This window comes from Salvelinus alpinus, chromosome 12 (assembly GCF_045679555.1).
Source record: "Salvelinus alpinus chromosome 12, SLU_Salpinus.1, whole genome shotgun sequence".
Classification (NCBI taxonomy): Eukaryota; Metazoa; Chordata; class Actinopteri; order Salmoniformes; family Salmonidae; genus Salvelinus; species Salvelinus alpinus.
Genome location: NC_092097.1, coordinates 24,942,976 through 24,959,197, shown reverse-complemented (window position 1 = coordinate 24,959,197; position 16,222 = coordinate 24,942,976). Strand labels below are relative to the sequence as shown.

At 46.4% G+C, this 16,222-nt stretch overlaps 1 protein-coding gene across 1 annotated transcript; it reads right to left on the bottom strand.

The window, feature by feature from the left end:
* Positions 1 to 632: 632 nt before the first annotated feature.
* LOC139535734 (matrix remodeling-associated protein 8-like) lies at positions 633 to 15,926 on the bottom strand. Its single transcript, XM_071335483.1, has 12 exons — positions 15,632 to 15,926; positions 12,384 to 12,410; positions 11,890 to 12,192; positions 11,616 to 11,717; positions 11,374 to 11,504; positions 10,766 to 10,945; positions 10,499 to 10,640; positions 3,639 to 3,797; positions 3,490 to 3,517; positions 3,304 to 3,389; positions 3,007 to 3,078; positions 633 to 2,178 (listed from the first exon to the last, which is right to left on the bottom strand). Exons 1-12 carry the CDS (start codon positions 15,672 to 15,674, stop codon positions 2,153 to 2,155), a joined length of 1,299 nt encoding a protein of 432 aa, XP_071191584.1. The 5' UTR covers positions 15,675 to 15,926; the 3' UTR covers positions 633 to 2,152.
* Positions 15,927 to 16,222: the final 296 nt, after the last annotated feature.

Here is a 16,222-nt window from a genome sequence, read left to right as displayed (position 1 = left end):
TACTCTTCCTGGGGTCCATTAGTTCCTGTCAAGGCAACACCTACTCTTCCTGGGGTCCATTAGTTCCTGTCAAGGCAGCACCTACTCTTCCTGGGGTCCATTAGTTCCTGTCAAGGCAGCACCTACTCTTCCTGGGGTCCATTAGTTCCTGCCAAGGCAACACCTACTCTTCCTGGGGTCCATTAGTTCCTGTCAAGGCAGCACCTACTCTTCCTGGGGTCCATTAGTTCCTGTCAAGGCAGCACCCTACTCCATGTAGTCATGGCTCTATTTAGTACTGTGCACCTTCTATTGTCTGTTCTGACTACCTCTTGTGGGCATGTCTTGTGGGGTATGCATGGGTGTCCGAGCTGTGCGCCAGTAGTTCAAACAGAAAGCTTGGTGCATTCAACATGTCAATACCTCTCATAAATACGAATTAATGTGCCTCTCTACAGCATGTGGTTTCATTTGCACTACAGAGCCAGTTGAGTGTTTTTTTTCAGGCATACTTTGTTTGTAGAATTCATGAACAAGTGTATTTACATCAAACAAACATGGAGAGCAAAGAATAATGTGAGTATTTTAACATAAAATGCCTCTGTTGCAATAAGATGGAAGAACTGTTGACAGAGGAAAGTCTAGACAGAAAGTAGAGTTGGGTAGAGTAGATCTTTATTGTCCCAATAAGCTATTTGTTATGCAGACAAGGAGACATGATACAGGAGTGTCAAAACTTAACGGGTATAAGGGATTCAGTCCATTAACGATACAATACAATAGTAACATAAAGCATCAGAGTACACAAATAAAAACAGTTCATAATGTGCAATGCAATGGCTTATTTATTAGACAATTACACTTGTATCACTTTATTTAACCTCTGTTTAGCCAGGTAAGTCATTGAAAACCAGTTATATTTTACAATGACGACCTAGTCAGTCAAAAGGTGACCGTACAATACACCAATATAGTCACGTGATGGCAGTATGATCACTCACAATAGGTTTTTATTAACAATTACAGTATATACTGTAGTTGCGAATGTGAAGCAGAGTAGGATGAAGTTGCCCCTAGACACTGATCTATGGCCAGTTTTGCATTGTTCCCTCTTAATGGTTAATGTTGGGATTGTAGGTTGATCCTAGGTCTGTGTCTAAGGATAACTTATATCTGTAGCGTGTAATGCTGTCTGAAGAAGTCATGGCCTTCACTCCCCTCTAGAGGGTTCAGTGCTGCTGAAAGAACACAGGTACCTGCCTCATAGGGACTGGAGTTACCCTAACCATCTAACCTAATTTGGGAAAAACTCTGGGCTTCGGCAACCCTGTCATTTAAACCCTGTGCATCTTTGTAAATAAATACCTTCCCACAACGGCAATTTTTTGCAACCAATTACATAATTGTAACAATATGAAGGTAATAGTATTGCTGTGTAACTGTTTAAAGGTGCCCACGTACTAGGTTCACTTTGCTCCTAGCAGAAGTCGGCTAGGTTAAGCAAATGTCTGTGCCTCACATACTCCCTTAAAAGACCTTCGCTTGAAAAACAAGAAAAAAGCACGAGACGCTGAAGCAACAACATAGCCAGTATACACTTCCTCAAAATAGTCAGAATTAATTGAAGATAAATCCAGAAATCTGTAATTAATTGACGTTTTGGCCGAGGAGGTCTTAGTCGCGTGAAAAAATGTGCATGAAAACGAGTTGTCTCTCGTTGAATGACAACAAACACTTCTTTGAAGAATCCCTTACATAGTTCCCACTCCTACTAGGAGTAGTGCAGTTGACCAATCCTCGACAAAAGGGTGTAGACTTCGACTACCGAACTTTGACTTGCCTCAAGAAAATGTTTTGTGTGCATGAACCTGCCCGAACATCAAAACGAACAAAAACGTCACAACATTTCGTCATAATATATGCACAAACTGTTTCACCTGTGAAGCATACAGTAAGCTTTACAATCACATTGTGGTTATCAAATGTGAGTGAAGGGTCTAACTGTGGGTGAGAGGCTGGAGGTGGAATGTAGAGGTGGGACTAGTGGAGTAGAGTGGACATCCCTACAGTACACTGAAACACCAGTAGCAGAGGGCCTAGGGGTTGGTTTGGAATGCAACCTGTGTCTGTAGCGTCTGCCTCTGGACCAGCCAGCAGCAAGCTGACTCCCCTCTCATTTCCAATACACCTTCTCCATCTCTGAAAGAGAGAGAGAGAGAGACTATTGTAATAAATAAATAAACATATATATATAGTAAACTGAATGTAATATTTTGTACTGAGTGTACAAAACATTAAGAACACCTACTCTTTACATATGACATAGACTGACCAGGTGAATCCAGGTGAAAGCTGTGATCCCTTATTGATGTTACTTGTTCTATTCACATCAAAATAGTATAGATTTAGGGGAGGAGACGGGTTAAAGAAATATTTTTAGGAAGGTGTTCTTAATGTTTTGTACACTCAGTGTATTTAGAAAAAACTCAGTCAGGGTCTCAACTTACTGTTGTGTAAGTTCGAAAATGTGTTGTGCATCATCAGTTTTCCCCTTATTTTGTCAGTAACTAACAGTCGCTCAATTAGCCATGTCAGCTAACAATTTTTAGATTGGTAAATTAGTCTCTCCAGTTATCTAAACTTGTAGTAATCATGGCCGAATACCGAGCGAGCATACAGGGCACGTGCCCAGGGACCCTGACCTCCAGGGGGCCCCCATTGATTTTGTTAGTCACTCTCACTCAGATATCATTAACATGGCATAAGTCATGGCAAAATGTGTAGAATTGCAGGAAATTTACTTTCAAACTGAAAAATGTATCTCCACCCCATGGCAAAATGAGTAGAATTGCAGGAAATTCCTTTTAAAACTGCTAAAATAATTATCTGCCCCATGGCAAAATGAGTAGAATTGCATAAAGTGTGTTATGAAAAAAGAAAAGCAAAAGAAAGAAAGGCTAGAGCCGGCCCTGCGTACTTCATATGGATGAGAGACATGGAGGGTTTAAGTGTGTGTGTGTGTGTTACCTTTGTCCAGGTCGATGACTTTGGGCAGGGTGGACATTTGAACCTTCTCCCTCAGCAGGTTGTTTTTGTAGTCTGAGAGACAGAAGAGAGTGGAGTGAATATATATATACACACCACACACACACACACACACACACACACACACACACACACACACACACACACACACACACACACACACACACACACACACACACACACACACACACACACACACACACTCACACACACACACACACACACACACACACACACACACACACACACACACACACACACACACACACACACACACACCTAGTTTCTTCTCCTCCTGGTTGCACGTCTTGACTTCAGGAACGTCCATCTCAAACTCATTGGTGGCCATGTCGCCCCTGTTGGATCTATCACAGAGAGAGGAGTGAGTGTGTCAGTGAGTGAGTCAGTGAGTGAGTCAGTGAGTGAGAAAGCGAGCGTGTGCATGTGTGCGTCCAAGTTTCTCACCTCAAAGATGTCTGTGGGTAAAACTCCGCTGAAACACAAAAACACAGTAAAGATGAAGACAGGCTGACTCAGACACACTGACAGAGAGAGAAAGCTGACAGACACAGATACAAAGTTAGTTAGTCAGGTTTTAGTACAGGAGCTCAGACCTTTGGTCTTGCGTCGGTGGGTAAAGATGATGATGATAAGCACAATGAAGGCCAGGAGGAGGAGCGTAGTCAGGATGTAGCCCAGGGGCAGCAGGAAATGATGTCGCTGATCGGGCAGGATGACGTTGATGACACGTGGTGCCTCAGCCTTGCTATCCTCTGAGGAACAGAGAGAGGATTGTTAACCAATGGCTCCCCCTGTCTGTGATACACCCAGACTATGATAAAAGTATATTCTGGCCACCAGGTGGGGCACTCTAGTCACTGTTGGAAGCTTCACTGGTGCTGCTCTGGTAAAGCAAGTGAACAACAACAGCAGCTAAATACATTGGATCATCTCCTGTACATCATAGACATAATAAATCATTAACCGACCTGTTTGCTATGTTCAGGCTTAGGGAGATGTCCCCAAAAAATTTATTTAGTTTCTGTACGACTGAACTTGCTTTTGGGTATTTGTACAGATTTGATTTCAGACCGTTCTGGGGGGTGTTTATAGTGGCAACGTAGATGGTAGATCAGACTGTGAAATCATTGGCTAGGGCTAAGTCAATCTCACAGTTATTCAGTGGGTGTACGTGTGTGTACAGTATGTGTGTGTGTATGTATACGTGCATCTTTGTCTCTTTTGTCATGTCAATTGGGAACTCCAACGCCAAGATGTCATCCCTACCAGTGCCAAGCCGTGTTGTAACATTGTAAAAAATAATAATACTTATCCATGATAGTGGACAACAATTGGACAATCAACAATAGCTGTGTGCTGATCTACTGAGTGTTGAGAAGTAGAGCCACTACAACTGCTGGTTTCCTTTATGCTCGTAAAAAATGTGCAAGGCAAGAGGCAGCCGGGGAGCAGCTGCCCAGCGTGTCTGAGCCAAAACGAGTTCCAGACCTGAAGTCATACTGTGATTTACTTTTCCTGGCAGTAAAAGACAGAGAGAGGGATGGAGGGAAGGAGAGAGAGTGATGGAAGGATGGACAGAGGGAAAGAGTGGGGGATTCAGTGGTTTCTGTACTGTAACTCTTCAAGCATGTCTGTCATAGTAGACTTAACACAGAGACGACCGTAAACAAAGGGATCTGATTCAGAACCATCTGTTTGTTTGGCCTTGGTCCATCTCCTGGGATCCTCCTCTGTGTGTGTGTGTGTGTGTGTGTGTGTGTGTGTGTGTGTGTGTGTGTGTGTGTGTGTGTGTGTGTGTGTGTGTGTGTGTGTGTGTGTGTGTGTGTGTGTGTGTGTGTGTGTGTGTGTGTGTGTGTGTGTGTGTGTGTGTGTGTGTGTGTGTGTGTGTGTGGTCTCAGACAGACCCTTCCACTCTCTGCCTGAACAACACTGAGAAGTGGGCCAAATGGGAGGGGGGAGAAGGGGGTAGCTGCAGCCTAATATGGTGACTGGAGTATGTTCGAGAGGGTGTGTCGAAAGGAAAGGAGTGGAAAGGACTGGGTGTGTCGAAAGGAAAGGACTGGGTGTGTCGAAAGGAAAGGAGTAGGTGTGTCGAAAGGAAAGGAGTTGATGTGTCGAAAGGAAAGGAGTGGGTGTGTCGAAAGGAAAGGACTGGCTGTGTCGAAAGGAAAGGAGTAGGTGGGTCGAAAGGAAAGGAGTGGGTGTGTCAAAAGCATTCTGCTATATGTTATACGGTTTTGATTGAGCATTGTTTTTGTTTTTTCACCAAGCAATTACCATACCGTGAGAGTTTGGAGTCATATTTTATTTTATTTTTACACAAATAATTGTAAATGTTCAGTTATAAAACTGACGATTGTTTATTTTTTATTAAAAGTACTGATGATGGGTGTACTGTTGCCAGTATGCGTTGTATATGTGTGTGCTTACTGTGACTGTCACCCTTGATATTCACTTCCAGTTTAGATGGTTTGGATCACGTGTCAAACTCATTCCACGGAGGGCCAAGTGTCAGCGGGTTTTCGCTCCTCCCTTGTGATTGATGAATTAAGGTCACAAATTACTAAGGAACTCCCCTCACCTGGTTGTCTAGGTCTCAATTGAAAGGAAAACACAAAACCAACAGCAGACACTAGGCCCTCCAAGGAATGAGTTTGATGCCCCTGGTTTAGGTAGTCTTATTTATCCATCTTCCCATTCTGAATTCAGGCTGCGAGTGATTAAAAGTTCTAATTGTTGAATATCCTCACTCTGGCTGGATTCCAATAGGAAGTACACATCACTTTGCAAGTGTGCATAATGTGATTTGCAGGCCTGATGTGGCCTGTAAACCAGAAGTTTCCTAACACCATTGTTAGGGTATAACTAGGCCCTCGAAGAAAGTCCTTTTGATATACAGTATGTAGTCATAAAGACTTTAATTTAAAAGGCTAATAAGGCTGGTGGAACCATTCATAGAGGGTTCTAAGAATAACCCTTAAAAGATAAAAGGGTTCTTGGTAGAACTGTTCATAGAGAGTTCTAGGAAGAACCTTTAGGTGATAAAAGAGTTCTTGGTAGAACCATTTATAGAGGGTTCTATGAAGAACCCTACATAAAGGTTTCTAGGTAGAACCCTCTGCAAAGGGGGTCGTACTGGTCAGACACCGTGTTATGCGGTAAAGCGCACGGTGTCCCCAGTACGCGTGCTTAGTCCAGTGCGGGCTATTCCACCTTGCCGCACTGGCCGGGCTAGGTTGGGCATCGAGCCGGGTGTCATGAAGCCGGCCCAACGCATCTGGCCTCCAGTGCGTCTCCTCGGGCCGGCGTACATGGCACCAGCCTTACAAATGGTGTCCCCAGTTCGCCAGCATAGCCCAGTGCGGGTTTTTCCACCTCGCCGCACTGGCAGGGCTACGGGGACCATTCAACCTGGTAAGGTTGGGCAGGCTCGGTGCTCAAGAGCGCGTGTCCTCCTTCACGGTCCGGTTTTTCCGGTGCCACCTCCACGTACCAGTCCTCCGGTGGCAGCCCCCCGCACCAGGCTGTCTCTCCGTTTTCTCTCTCCAGTTGCTCCCACCTGTCCAGCGCTGTCAGAGCCTTCATCCTCTCCAGCGCAGCCAGTGTCTGAGCTGCCTGCCTGCCCAGCGCTGTCTGAACTGTCTGCCTGCCCAGCACTGTCTGAACTGTCTGCCTGCCCAGCGCTGTCTGAACTGTCTGCCTGCCCAGCGCTATCTGAACTGTCTGCCTGCCCAGCGCTGTCTGAACTGTCTGCCTGCCCAGCGCTGTCTGAGCTGCCTGCCTGCACAGCACCGTCAGAGCTGTCCGTCTGTCCCGAGCCGTCAGAGCTGTCCGTCTGTCCCGAGCCGTCAGAGCTGTCCGTCTGTCCCGAGCCGTCAGAGCTGTCCGTCTGTCCCGAGCCGTTAGAGCTGCCCGTCTGTCCCGAGCAGTCAGAGCTGCCCGTCTGTCCCGAGCCGTCAGAGCCCGGGACAGGAGCAGCCAGAGCCTTCCGCCAGACAGGAGCAGCCAGAGCCTTCCGCCAGACAGGAGCAGCCAGAGCCTTCCGCCAGACAGGAGCAGCCAGAGCCTTCCACCAGACAGGAGCAGCCAGAGCCTTCCGCCAGCCAGGACCAGCCAGAGCCGTCCAGCCAGGACCAGCCAGAGCCGTCCAGCCAGGACCCGCCAGAGCCGTCCAGCCAGGACCCGCCAGAGCCGTCCAGCCAGGATCCGCCAGAGCCGGCCAGCCAGGATCCGCCAGAGCCGGCCAGCCAGGATCCGCCAGAGCCGGCCAGCCAGGATCCGCCAGAGCCGGCCAGCCAGGATCCGCCAGCCAGCCAGGATCCGCCAGCCAGCCAGGATCCGCCAGCCAGCCAGGATCCGCCAGCCAGCCAGGATCCGCCAGAGCCAGCCAGCCAGGATCCGCCAGAGCCAGCCAGCCAGGATCCGCCAGAGCCAGCCAGGATCCCTCAGTCCGGTGCTGCCCCTCAGTCCGGTGCTGCCCCTCAGTCCAGTGCTGCCCCTCAGTCCGGTGCTGCCCCTCAGTCCAGTGCTGCCCCTCAGTCCGGTGTTGCCCCTCAGTCCGGTGCTGCCCCTTAGTCCGGTGCTGCCCCTTAATCTAGTGGAGTTAATTTGGAGGAGGCTACGGAAGAGGGGATTGACTATGGTGGGGTGGGGACCACGACCAGCGCCAGAGCCGCCACCGTGGACAGACGCCCACCCAGACCCTCCCCTAGAGTTTATGCTGGTGCGCCCGGAGTTCGCACCTTAAGGGGGGGGGTTATGTCACGTTCCTGACCTGTTTTCTTTTGTCTTGTATTTATTTAGTTGGTCAGGGCGTGAGTTGGGTGGGTTTGTCTATGTGTGATTTTCTATGTTGGGATGTTTGTGTTCGGCCGGGTATGATTCTCAATCAAAGGCAGCTGTCAATCGTTGTCCCTGATTGAGAATCATACTTAGGCAGCCTGGGTTTCACGTGTGTTTTGTGGGTGTTTGTTTCCGTGTTTGTATTCGTGCCACACGGGACTGTTGTCGGTTGTATTCATTTTTGTTATTTTGGTTTCATGTTAGTGTTCAGTTTCGAGTTAATAAATTATCATGAGCACTACCCACTCTGCGTGTTGGTCCGATCCATGCTCCTCCTCGTCTGAGGAGGAGAACGACTATGACGACCGTTACATTTACAGTAGCTATTACAGTGAAACAATACCACACTATTGTTTGAGGAGAGTGCACAACAACAAAACACTTATCACAGCAACTGGTTGATACATTCACCTCTGAAGGTAAATAATGTACTTACATTCAGTAATCTTGCTCTGATTTGTCATCCTGAGTGTCCCAGAGATAAAATGTAGCATAGTTTAGATTGATCAAATCCATTTTTATATTCAAATGTAGGAACTGGGTTCTACAGTTTGAACCTCTGCTGTCTCTGATTTTTTTTTAATGTAATAGACCTCAGGAGGAATAATGTCCCATCCAGATGATTTGCCTTTGTTCATGCTATCCAATGCCCTTTTGAGGAGATCTACCTGATTCTGTCAATAAACAATGAAAAAGAGAGCGAGAAAGCAGGAGAATGAAAAAGAAAGAGGAAGGCAGAGGGGAGGAAGAGAGCATGAGGGAGAGAGAAAAGTGAATACATTTTGATGAGATGGAGGTAAACAAACTCTAGACGTAGGCAAAGTCAAGTTCAAATAAGTGCCTGTGGGAGCTCAGGATAGGTAGAGGAGAAAAACAGGAATGAGACAGCGATAAAGAGAGAGATAGAGGGAGAGAGAAAAATGCTCTAACTCGTTTAGAATGTCCGGTCTGGCCAAAGTCAACAGCAAGCCAGACACCCTGGGCAGAATCAGAGGGTACTGCAGGCACAGAATCTACTGGTGTGTGTGTGTGTGTGTGTGTGTGTGTGTGTGTGTGTGTGTGTGTGTGTGTGTGTGTGTGTGTGTGTGTGTGTGTGTGTGTGTGTGTGTGTGTGTGTGTGTGTGTGTGTGTGTGTGTGTGTGTGTGTGTGTGTGTGTGTGTGTGTGTGTGTGTGTGTGTGTGTGTGTGTGTGTGTGTGTGTCAGTTCTGTCATGGATGGGAGGTGGGGTGTAGTAGGGGGTTTTGGGAATTGCTGAGAGTTCAGTTTTAAACATGTTATTCCACTGAGATTGGAGGAACTTTGAATTGAGAGAAAACACACACACACACCCAAACACAAATACTGTACACACACAGCCATGGCTCCAAAGAACACAGATATTTCTCAACCACACTCAATGACTTTCCCACATTCTCCCATTAGTGGCTTCAGAATAGCACCCCCTCCCCGAACACACACACACACACACACACACACACACACACACACACACACACACACACACACACACACACACACACACACACACACACACACACACACACACACCCTCTCTCTCTCTACATTTGCAGTGGTGGGTTGGCTGATTTCCAGACGTAAACACATACTTATCTGCTGATCATGGACGGAGCAAAGAAAAAAAGGAGAAAGAAAAGGAGGTAATAATGGGAATTAGAGAGAAAGGAAGAGAAAGGACGAGAAAGGGAGAGAGCATAGCTAACTGGGAGGGAGAGAGAGTCTGGTGGCAGAGTGAGCGGAATGGGACAGGGACTGTCTGAAGACAAAACCAGATCCTCAAAACTAACCTCAGACTACACCCCCCTCCCCGTCACACACACTCCATCTACCCTCCACATTTTCCCTCTTGAGAGTGGGGAGGGGGGGGGCTGAATGCTGAGAGGTGGTGGAGTGGGTTTAGGAAGTTATGGAGACTGGCGTGGGTGGGTTTGCTAGGTAAGGCGTGGGAGATTTGGAAGGCTGTCTTGGATGGGAGGAGGGGTAAGGAGGGGGCAGGTTAGGGAGACTGGCCAGGGTGGGTTGGGGTAAGGAGGATTTGGAAGGCTGGGTTGGGTTGGGAGAGATGGGTGAAGAGGGGGAGGTGTCGTAAGGAGGGGTATGGGGGTGAGGAAGAGGGAGGAGGGTGGTTTAGGGGTCTGGCGCCGCACTAGCTGACAAGGCAGGAAGAGCTGCTCATAAAACAAATCTAATCCCCTAACTACGACTGGTTACTCCCCCTCTCTCCTTCTCTTTTCTCTCTCCCTGCTCCTCCTATACTCCCCCTCTCTCCTTCTCTTTTCTCTCTCCCTGCTCCTCCTATACTCCCACTCTCCTTCTATTCGTCCCCCTCTTCCTCCTCCCCTCCCCCCTCTTAAAATGTGCTGTTTGGAAAAAAGGAAAAGCCAATGATGTTTGAGGACGATAGGGAAAAAGGGATAGGGAGGGAGGAGAGCAAATGAAAGAGCAGCTGGGATTTCTCTCTAAGTTGTACATAAACACGTGTACGATTTCTACAGTGGTCAACTGGAGTGCAGTATAGTGTGTATCTGTGTGTACTGTATATTATGTATTATGTATGTCTGTGTGTCTGTGTGTGTACATGCAGTATCTCACCCTTGTCTTGGTTGGGCAGTGCTCTGGGGGCAACAGTAGCCCGAGGCTCAGGTGGTCCTACGGTGAGCTGAAACTGTCTTCTCTCATGAAGACCACAGTAGTGATGATGTAGGTGACAGGTGTACAGACCCTGATCTCCTGGCTGTGGGGCAGACAGCCAGATATCCCTGTTTTACCACTGGAACACTGTAGTTGCTATGATGTTACACAGTTGTCACATGTTGAGCACAGACAGGTAGACAGACACGGGATGGTGTTATAGAGGACCTGCAGGGCAGAGATAGCCAGAGAGAAGTCTCCCTGTGAGAAGGACTCAGCGCTGATGTTCATCTTCCTCTGGAGGAACAGGGGTCCGTAGCTGCGCTGCTCCCCAGAGGCATACAGGTCTATCAGACGGTCTGCACGGTCGTGACGAACACCCGGAGGCTGCCGGTCCCAATGCACCACCTAAGACCAGATAGAGAAGGATTGGACAATACATTATAGTAAAAGAGACCATACATCCTTCTTTCCAACTACCCTTGAAGTAATCACTGGACTGACTTTACATGATTAATGAAATCAATGCTGGGAAAGCATGCACTACCTAAGATGGGATAGAGGGTTAAGATAGATATTAGGTGATAAAAGTGCCCAGGAAATATACATGACAAGAGTGAGACTGAGAAGTATTTGAGATCATGTCATTAAGGAAGCCAGCTGTTCCAATCCTTCCATTCAGTTCCATTCACTTGGAGTTTCATTTGTCTTCCTGCCCAGATACATTCCTCCTAAATGACATCACTGTCCAATTCTTCCTCATCTCATTCTAGTGCTGTTTAAAAGCATTCATAACACACACACACACACACACACACACACACACACACACACACCTGCTGTTCCTCCTCACCGCCATCTTCTGTCCACACAGAGCGGCGATTCACACACGGCAACACCACCGTGCTGCCTACCAACACCACAAACACAGCTTTCTGACCGTCCCAGAACCGCTGCTCCTTACGACCTGAAACCCACACAGATAGATCACAATACAACCACACGTTGAGAGAGGTTAGGACCACAATATGACCATATCATGACGATTTTCCCCTACTTGGGATAAGGCAGAACTTACGTGACTTGGTGACGTTGACCTGTATTCTGATCGTCTCATACAGGTGACAGTAGTGATGGTGCAGGTTACAGGAGTACAGGCCTCGGTCACTTATCGCAATGTCTAGAGAGAGTGGGAGAGAGAGAGAAAGAGAGAGGGAGAAAGAGAGAGGGAGAGAGAGAAAGAGAGAGGGAGAGAGAGAGAGAGGGAGAGAGAGAGAAAGATAAGGAGAAAGAGATGGCCTCAAGTCACATTAAGAGAAACAGACAAAAAGACAGAGACAGACAGCTCTCACCTCTGATGACGAGAGAGAAGTTTCCGTCGTTGAAAGCTGATAGGCTGAGGCTGACCCTCCCCTGGTTGTGTCCATTATAGATGCGCTGGTCTCCAGCAGAGAACATGTCTGCCACCCTCTCCATGGCATAGTCTGGCCCTGGGCGGTACAGGTCCCAGTGGACCACCCTCTGTCTGTCCTTCAGACTGTCCCTGGTCCACACCATGCGCCCGCTCACACACTGCAGTACCACCCTAGAGCCAGTGGGGGCGCTCACGTTGTAGCCCGCAACAACCACACTGCTGCTGTCGGACTGAGCCAACACTAAACGAAAGAAAGAAGCATGCACTTACAGTATTTGCATGACATAAACACACCCACAAACACGGTCATATCTAATACACACACACTTATACTGTACACACACACTCAGACCTAACACATTAAAGTTGCACACATACTAAATATATACAAACACACACACTAGTCCGGTAAAACAGTGAGAGGCTACTCACCAGCAGTGATGAAAAAGGCCGCAGGGACTGTAACAGAAACATGAGAATCATCGTACTGTAATTACAAACACAGACGCTAGTCACACACACAAACACACACACACACACAACATGGGACTCTGGTTAAACACACACGTGTATGTAAAAACACACTCAGATACACACACCACAGGAGAATCAGGAAAAACCCACAGAAGCTACAGTAACATTACAGCAGTAGCATTACAGCTAAAGAGACCCCATCAAATCCCAAGGTGTCATAGCCAGTCCAAAGCCAAAGGTCACTCAACATGCTGTTTCAATGCCACTGGATAACTTCAACCATTCGACACACTGGGGGAAAACCCTAGATCAAGTGTTCATGGGAACCTATTTTGGAACCCTTTGAAAAGGATGAAGTGTTCAGTTGAGGAACACATTCTGGTGGAAAATGGACGATGAGCAAGAGGCCGCTACACGCTGATTCAAGGTCAGTTTTGCAATTCCATCCCGAATGGGTTTATGGTTGGGATTTGGGGAGTATTAAAGTGATGCCAGATATGTGCCTATAAGAACAAAGCTATGAGCGAGGATGCTGCTCCAGCTGACTTATAACATCCCTTTCTTTCTGTTGACTTTGCCTCTGATTGGCTCATCCTGTCCAGAGCTCCACAAACACACATCTTGGCCCACCAATCACACTCAGAGAGAAGAAGTATAGGTAAAAACTATACACAGCTGTACCATAAAGAAAGAAAGAAAGAAAGAAAGATAGACAGAAAGAAAAGAAAGAAAGAAAGAAAGAAAGAAAGAAAGAAAGAAAGAAAGAAAGAAAGAAAGAAAGAAAGAAAGAAAGAAAGAAAGAAAGAAAGAAAGAAAGAGAGATTAGGATCTGGGAAAAAATACTTGAATCAGTTATAGAACCCATTGCCCTTTATGGTTGTGAGGTCTGGGGTCCGCTCACCAACCAAGAATTCACAAAATGAGACAAACACCCAATTGAGACTCTGCATGCAGAATTCTGCAAAATTATCCTCCCTGTACAACGTAGAACACCAAATAATGAATGCAGAGCAGAATTAGGCCGATAGCCGCTAATTATCAAAATCCAGAAAAGAGCCTACAACCACCTAAAAGGAAGCAATTCCCAAACCTTCCATAACAAAGCCATCACCTACAGAGAACCTGGAGAAGAGTCCCCTAAGCAAGCTGGTCCTGGGGCTCTGTTCACAAACACACCCCACAGAGCCCCGGGACAGGCACACAATTAGACTCAACCAAATCATGAGAAAACAAAAAGATAATTACTTGACACTATGGAAAGAATTAAACAAAAAACAGAGCAAACTAGAATGCTATTTAGCCCTTAACAGAGAGTACACAGTGGCAGAATACCTGACCACTGTGACTGACCCAAACTTAAGGAAAGCTTTGACTATGTACAGACTCAGTGAGCATAGCCTTGCTATGCAGACCTGGCTCTCAAGAGAAGACAGGCTATGTGCACACTGCCCACAAAATGAGGTGGAAACTGAGCTGCACTTCCTAACCTCCTGCCCAATGTATGACCATATTAGAGACACATATTTCCCTCAGATTACACAGATCCACAAAGAATTCGAAAACAAACCCAATTTTGATAAACTCCCATATCTACTGGGTGAAATACCACAGTGTGCCATCACAGCAGCAAGATTTGTGACCTGTTGCCACAAGAAAAGGTCAACCAGTGAAGAACAAACACCATTGTAAATACAATCCATATTTATGTTTATTTATTTTCCCTTTTGTACTTTAACCACTTGTATATTGCTACAACTCTGTATATAGACATAATATGACATTTGAAATGTCTTTATTCTTTTGGAACTTCTGTGAGTGTAATGTTCACTGTTGATTTTTATTGTTTATTTCACTTTTGCATATTATCTACTTCACTTGCTTTGGTCAATATTAATTTACGTTTCCCATGCCAATAAAGCCCCTTGAATTTAATTTAATTTAATTGAGAGAGAGAGAGGGAGAGAGGGAGAAATAGATAAATGGGCAGAGAGAGAGGGTAGGAAAGAGTTGGGGAAAGCAGGTTAAAGGAGAGAGAAAGTAAAAGAGAGAGTGAGGGGTGATAAGAGGAGGACGTAAGGTGGCAGCTTTTTGCTCTGATGGAAGAGAGGTGAGGTGATGGGGTTGAGTATGAGTGGGGGTGGGGGTGGGAGAGAGTGGTGGAGGGTAAGCCTACGTAGCTGTGTGGGTGTTAAGTAAGAGAGGCGTAGAGGAATCAGCCCCACCAGACTAGAGCATGCAACTAACACCACAACTTTACCACACCGGAAAAACAGACCCTATAATACACACTGTCATTTACTCTTTGTTACTCCACACCACAGAAACACCCAATGACAGAAACACACACATTGTATATTAGATACATAGTCAAACACATAATGTACTCAAACATATACCTGCATAGAGGCATGCAAGAGATCACATCCCCACCCATAGCCACCTGCAGCATCACCAGACCTGTTTCATGGGCTAAGACACACACACACACACACACACACACACACACACACACACACACACACACACACACACACACACACACACACACACACACACACACACACACACACACACACACACACACACACACACACACATACAGTTGCATGCTCTAGTCTGAACAGCTGTGCCTTCCATTCTAGTGAATCAGTAAGTGAAGACTGTACTGGTCATCAACCAGTATTCAAACACACATCCCATAACACTCAACTGCTTTACAGTCCTCTGTTAAGAGAATCATAGGAGAGAAAAAAATAAGCACAGACCGACAGACAGACAGTTAGTTCATAGTTCTGTCTGGAAGCAGAGTTCTAGCAGCTGTTTTTTCTTTAGATGAGAATTTCTGTCAAAACAACAACAGGGTAGGACTACCTCTCATCTGACATTTTGTGGGCATGAGAAAATGTGCCATCTACTTCAGCCTTTGAAATGTTGAGCTTTCCTTGCTGGTTTGGCAACAGGACCCATAACCCCATACCCATGCGTGCACATATACGCACTCACGCTCACACACGCATTCACAAATCTAGTGCTAAAACAGTGCATAACTGCTCAGACTCACTGTGTTGTGTGTTAGGTTCAACTGGGCGAGATCAAATGCATCATGACCCAAAATGAACACAATGTGTATAGGCTTGACAAAATTATAGTAGTCGAAAAGCTAATAAAATAACTGTGTAGTATTTCAAGTTGGGTTGACTACTTACTTTGGACCAAAAGGAGGACTTGAATCACGTCCGGTATCTTCATCTCAAATCTCTGTTGTTTACAAAGGAGCAGGCACTTTTGTTGCCTACACCTATTGCCAGTCACACCTGAGAAAAACAACAACAATGTCCGCTCATCCGTCAGCTCAGTTGTTCCTCGGCCCACGAAACCAGCGACTGTCTGGTGAGCTGTGTAAACTTTTCACTGCATTCAGCGACTGAACCAAACAACCTCAGTTAGTGAAACGAACAGACCCGAACTAACCCTCCTTGGTTTGTCTGCTGAACAAACTCTGACTTCTCCCGTTGCAGGCCAGGGCCACCCCCCTGCGCTGAAACCCAACTCCACCGGGCCTCCTCCACCTCCAGGCTGCACCCTCATATTAATCCTCTTTATTCCTCTCATCCTATCTACTCAACTCTCACCATATTAGCAGTGGTGGAAAAAGTACCCAATTCTCATACTTGAGTAAAAGTAAAGATACAGTATCTTAATAGAAAATGGTAAAAGTGAAAGTCACCCAGTAAAATACTACTAAAGTAAAAGTATGATCCTTTCAAATTGCGTATATTAAGCAAACCAGGGGCACG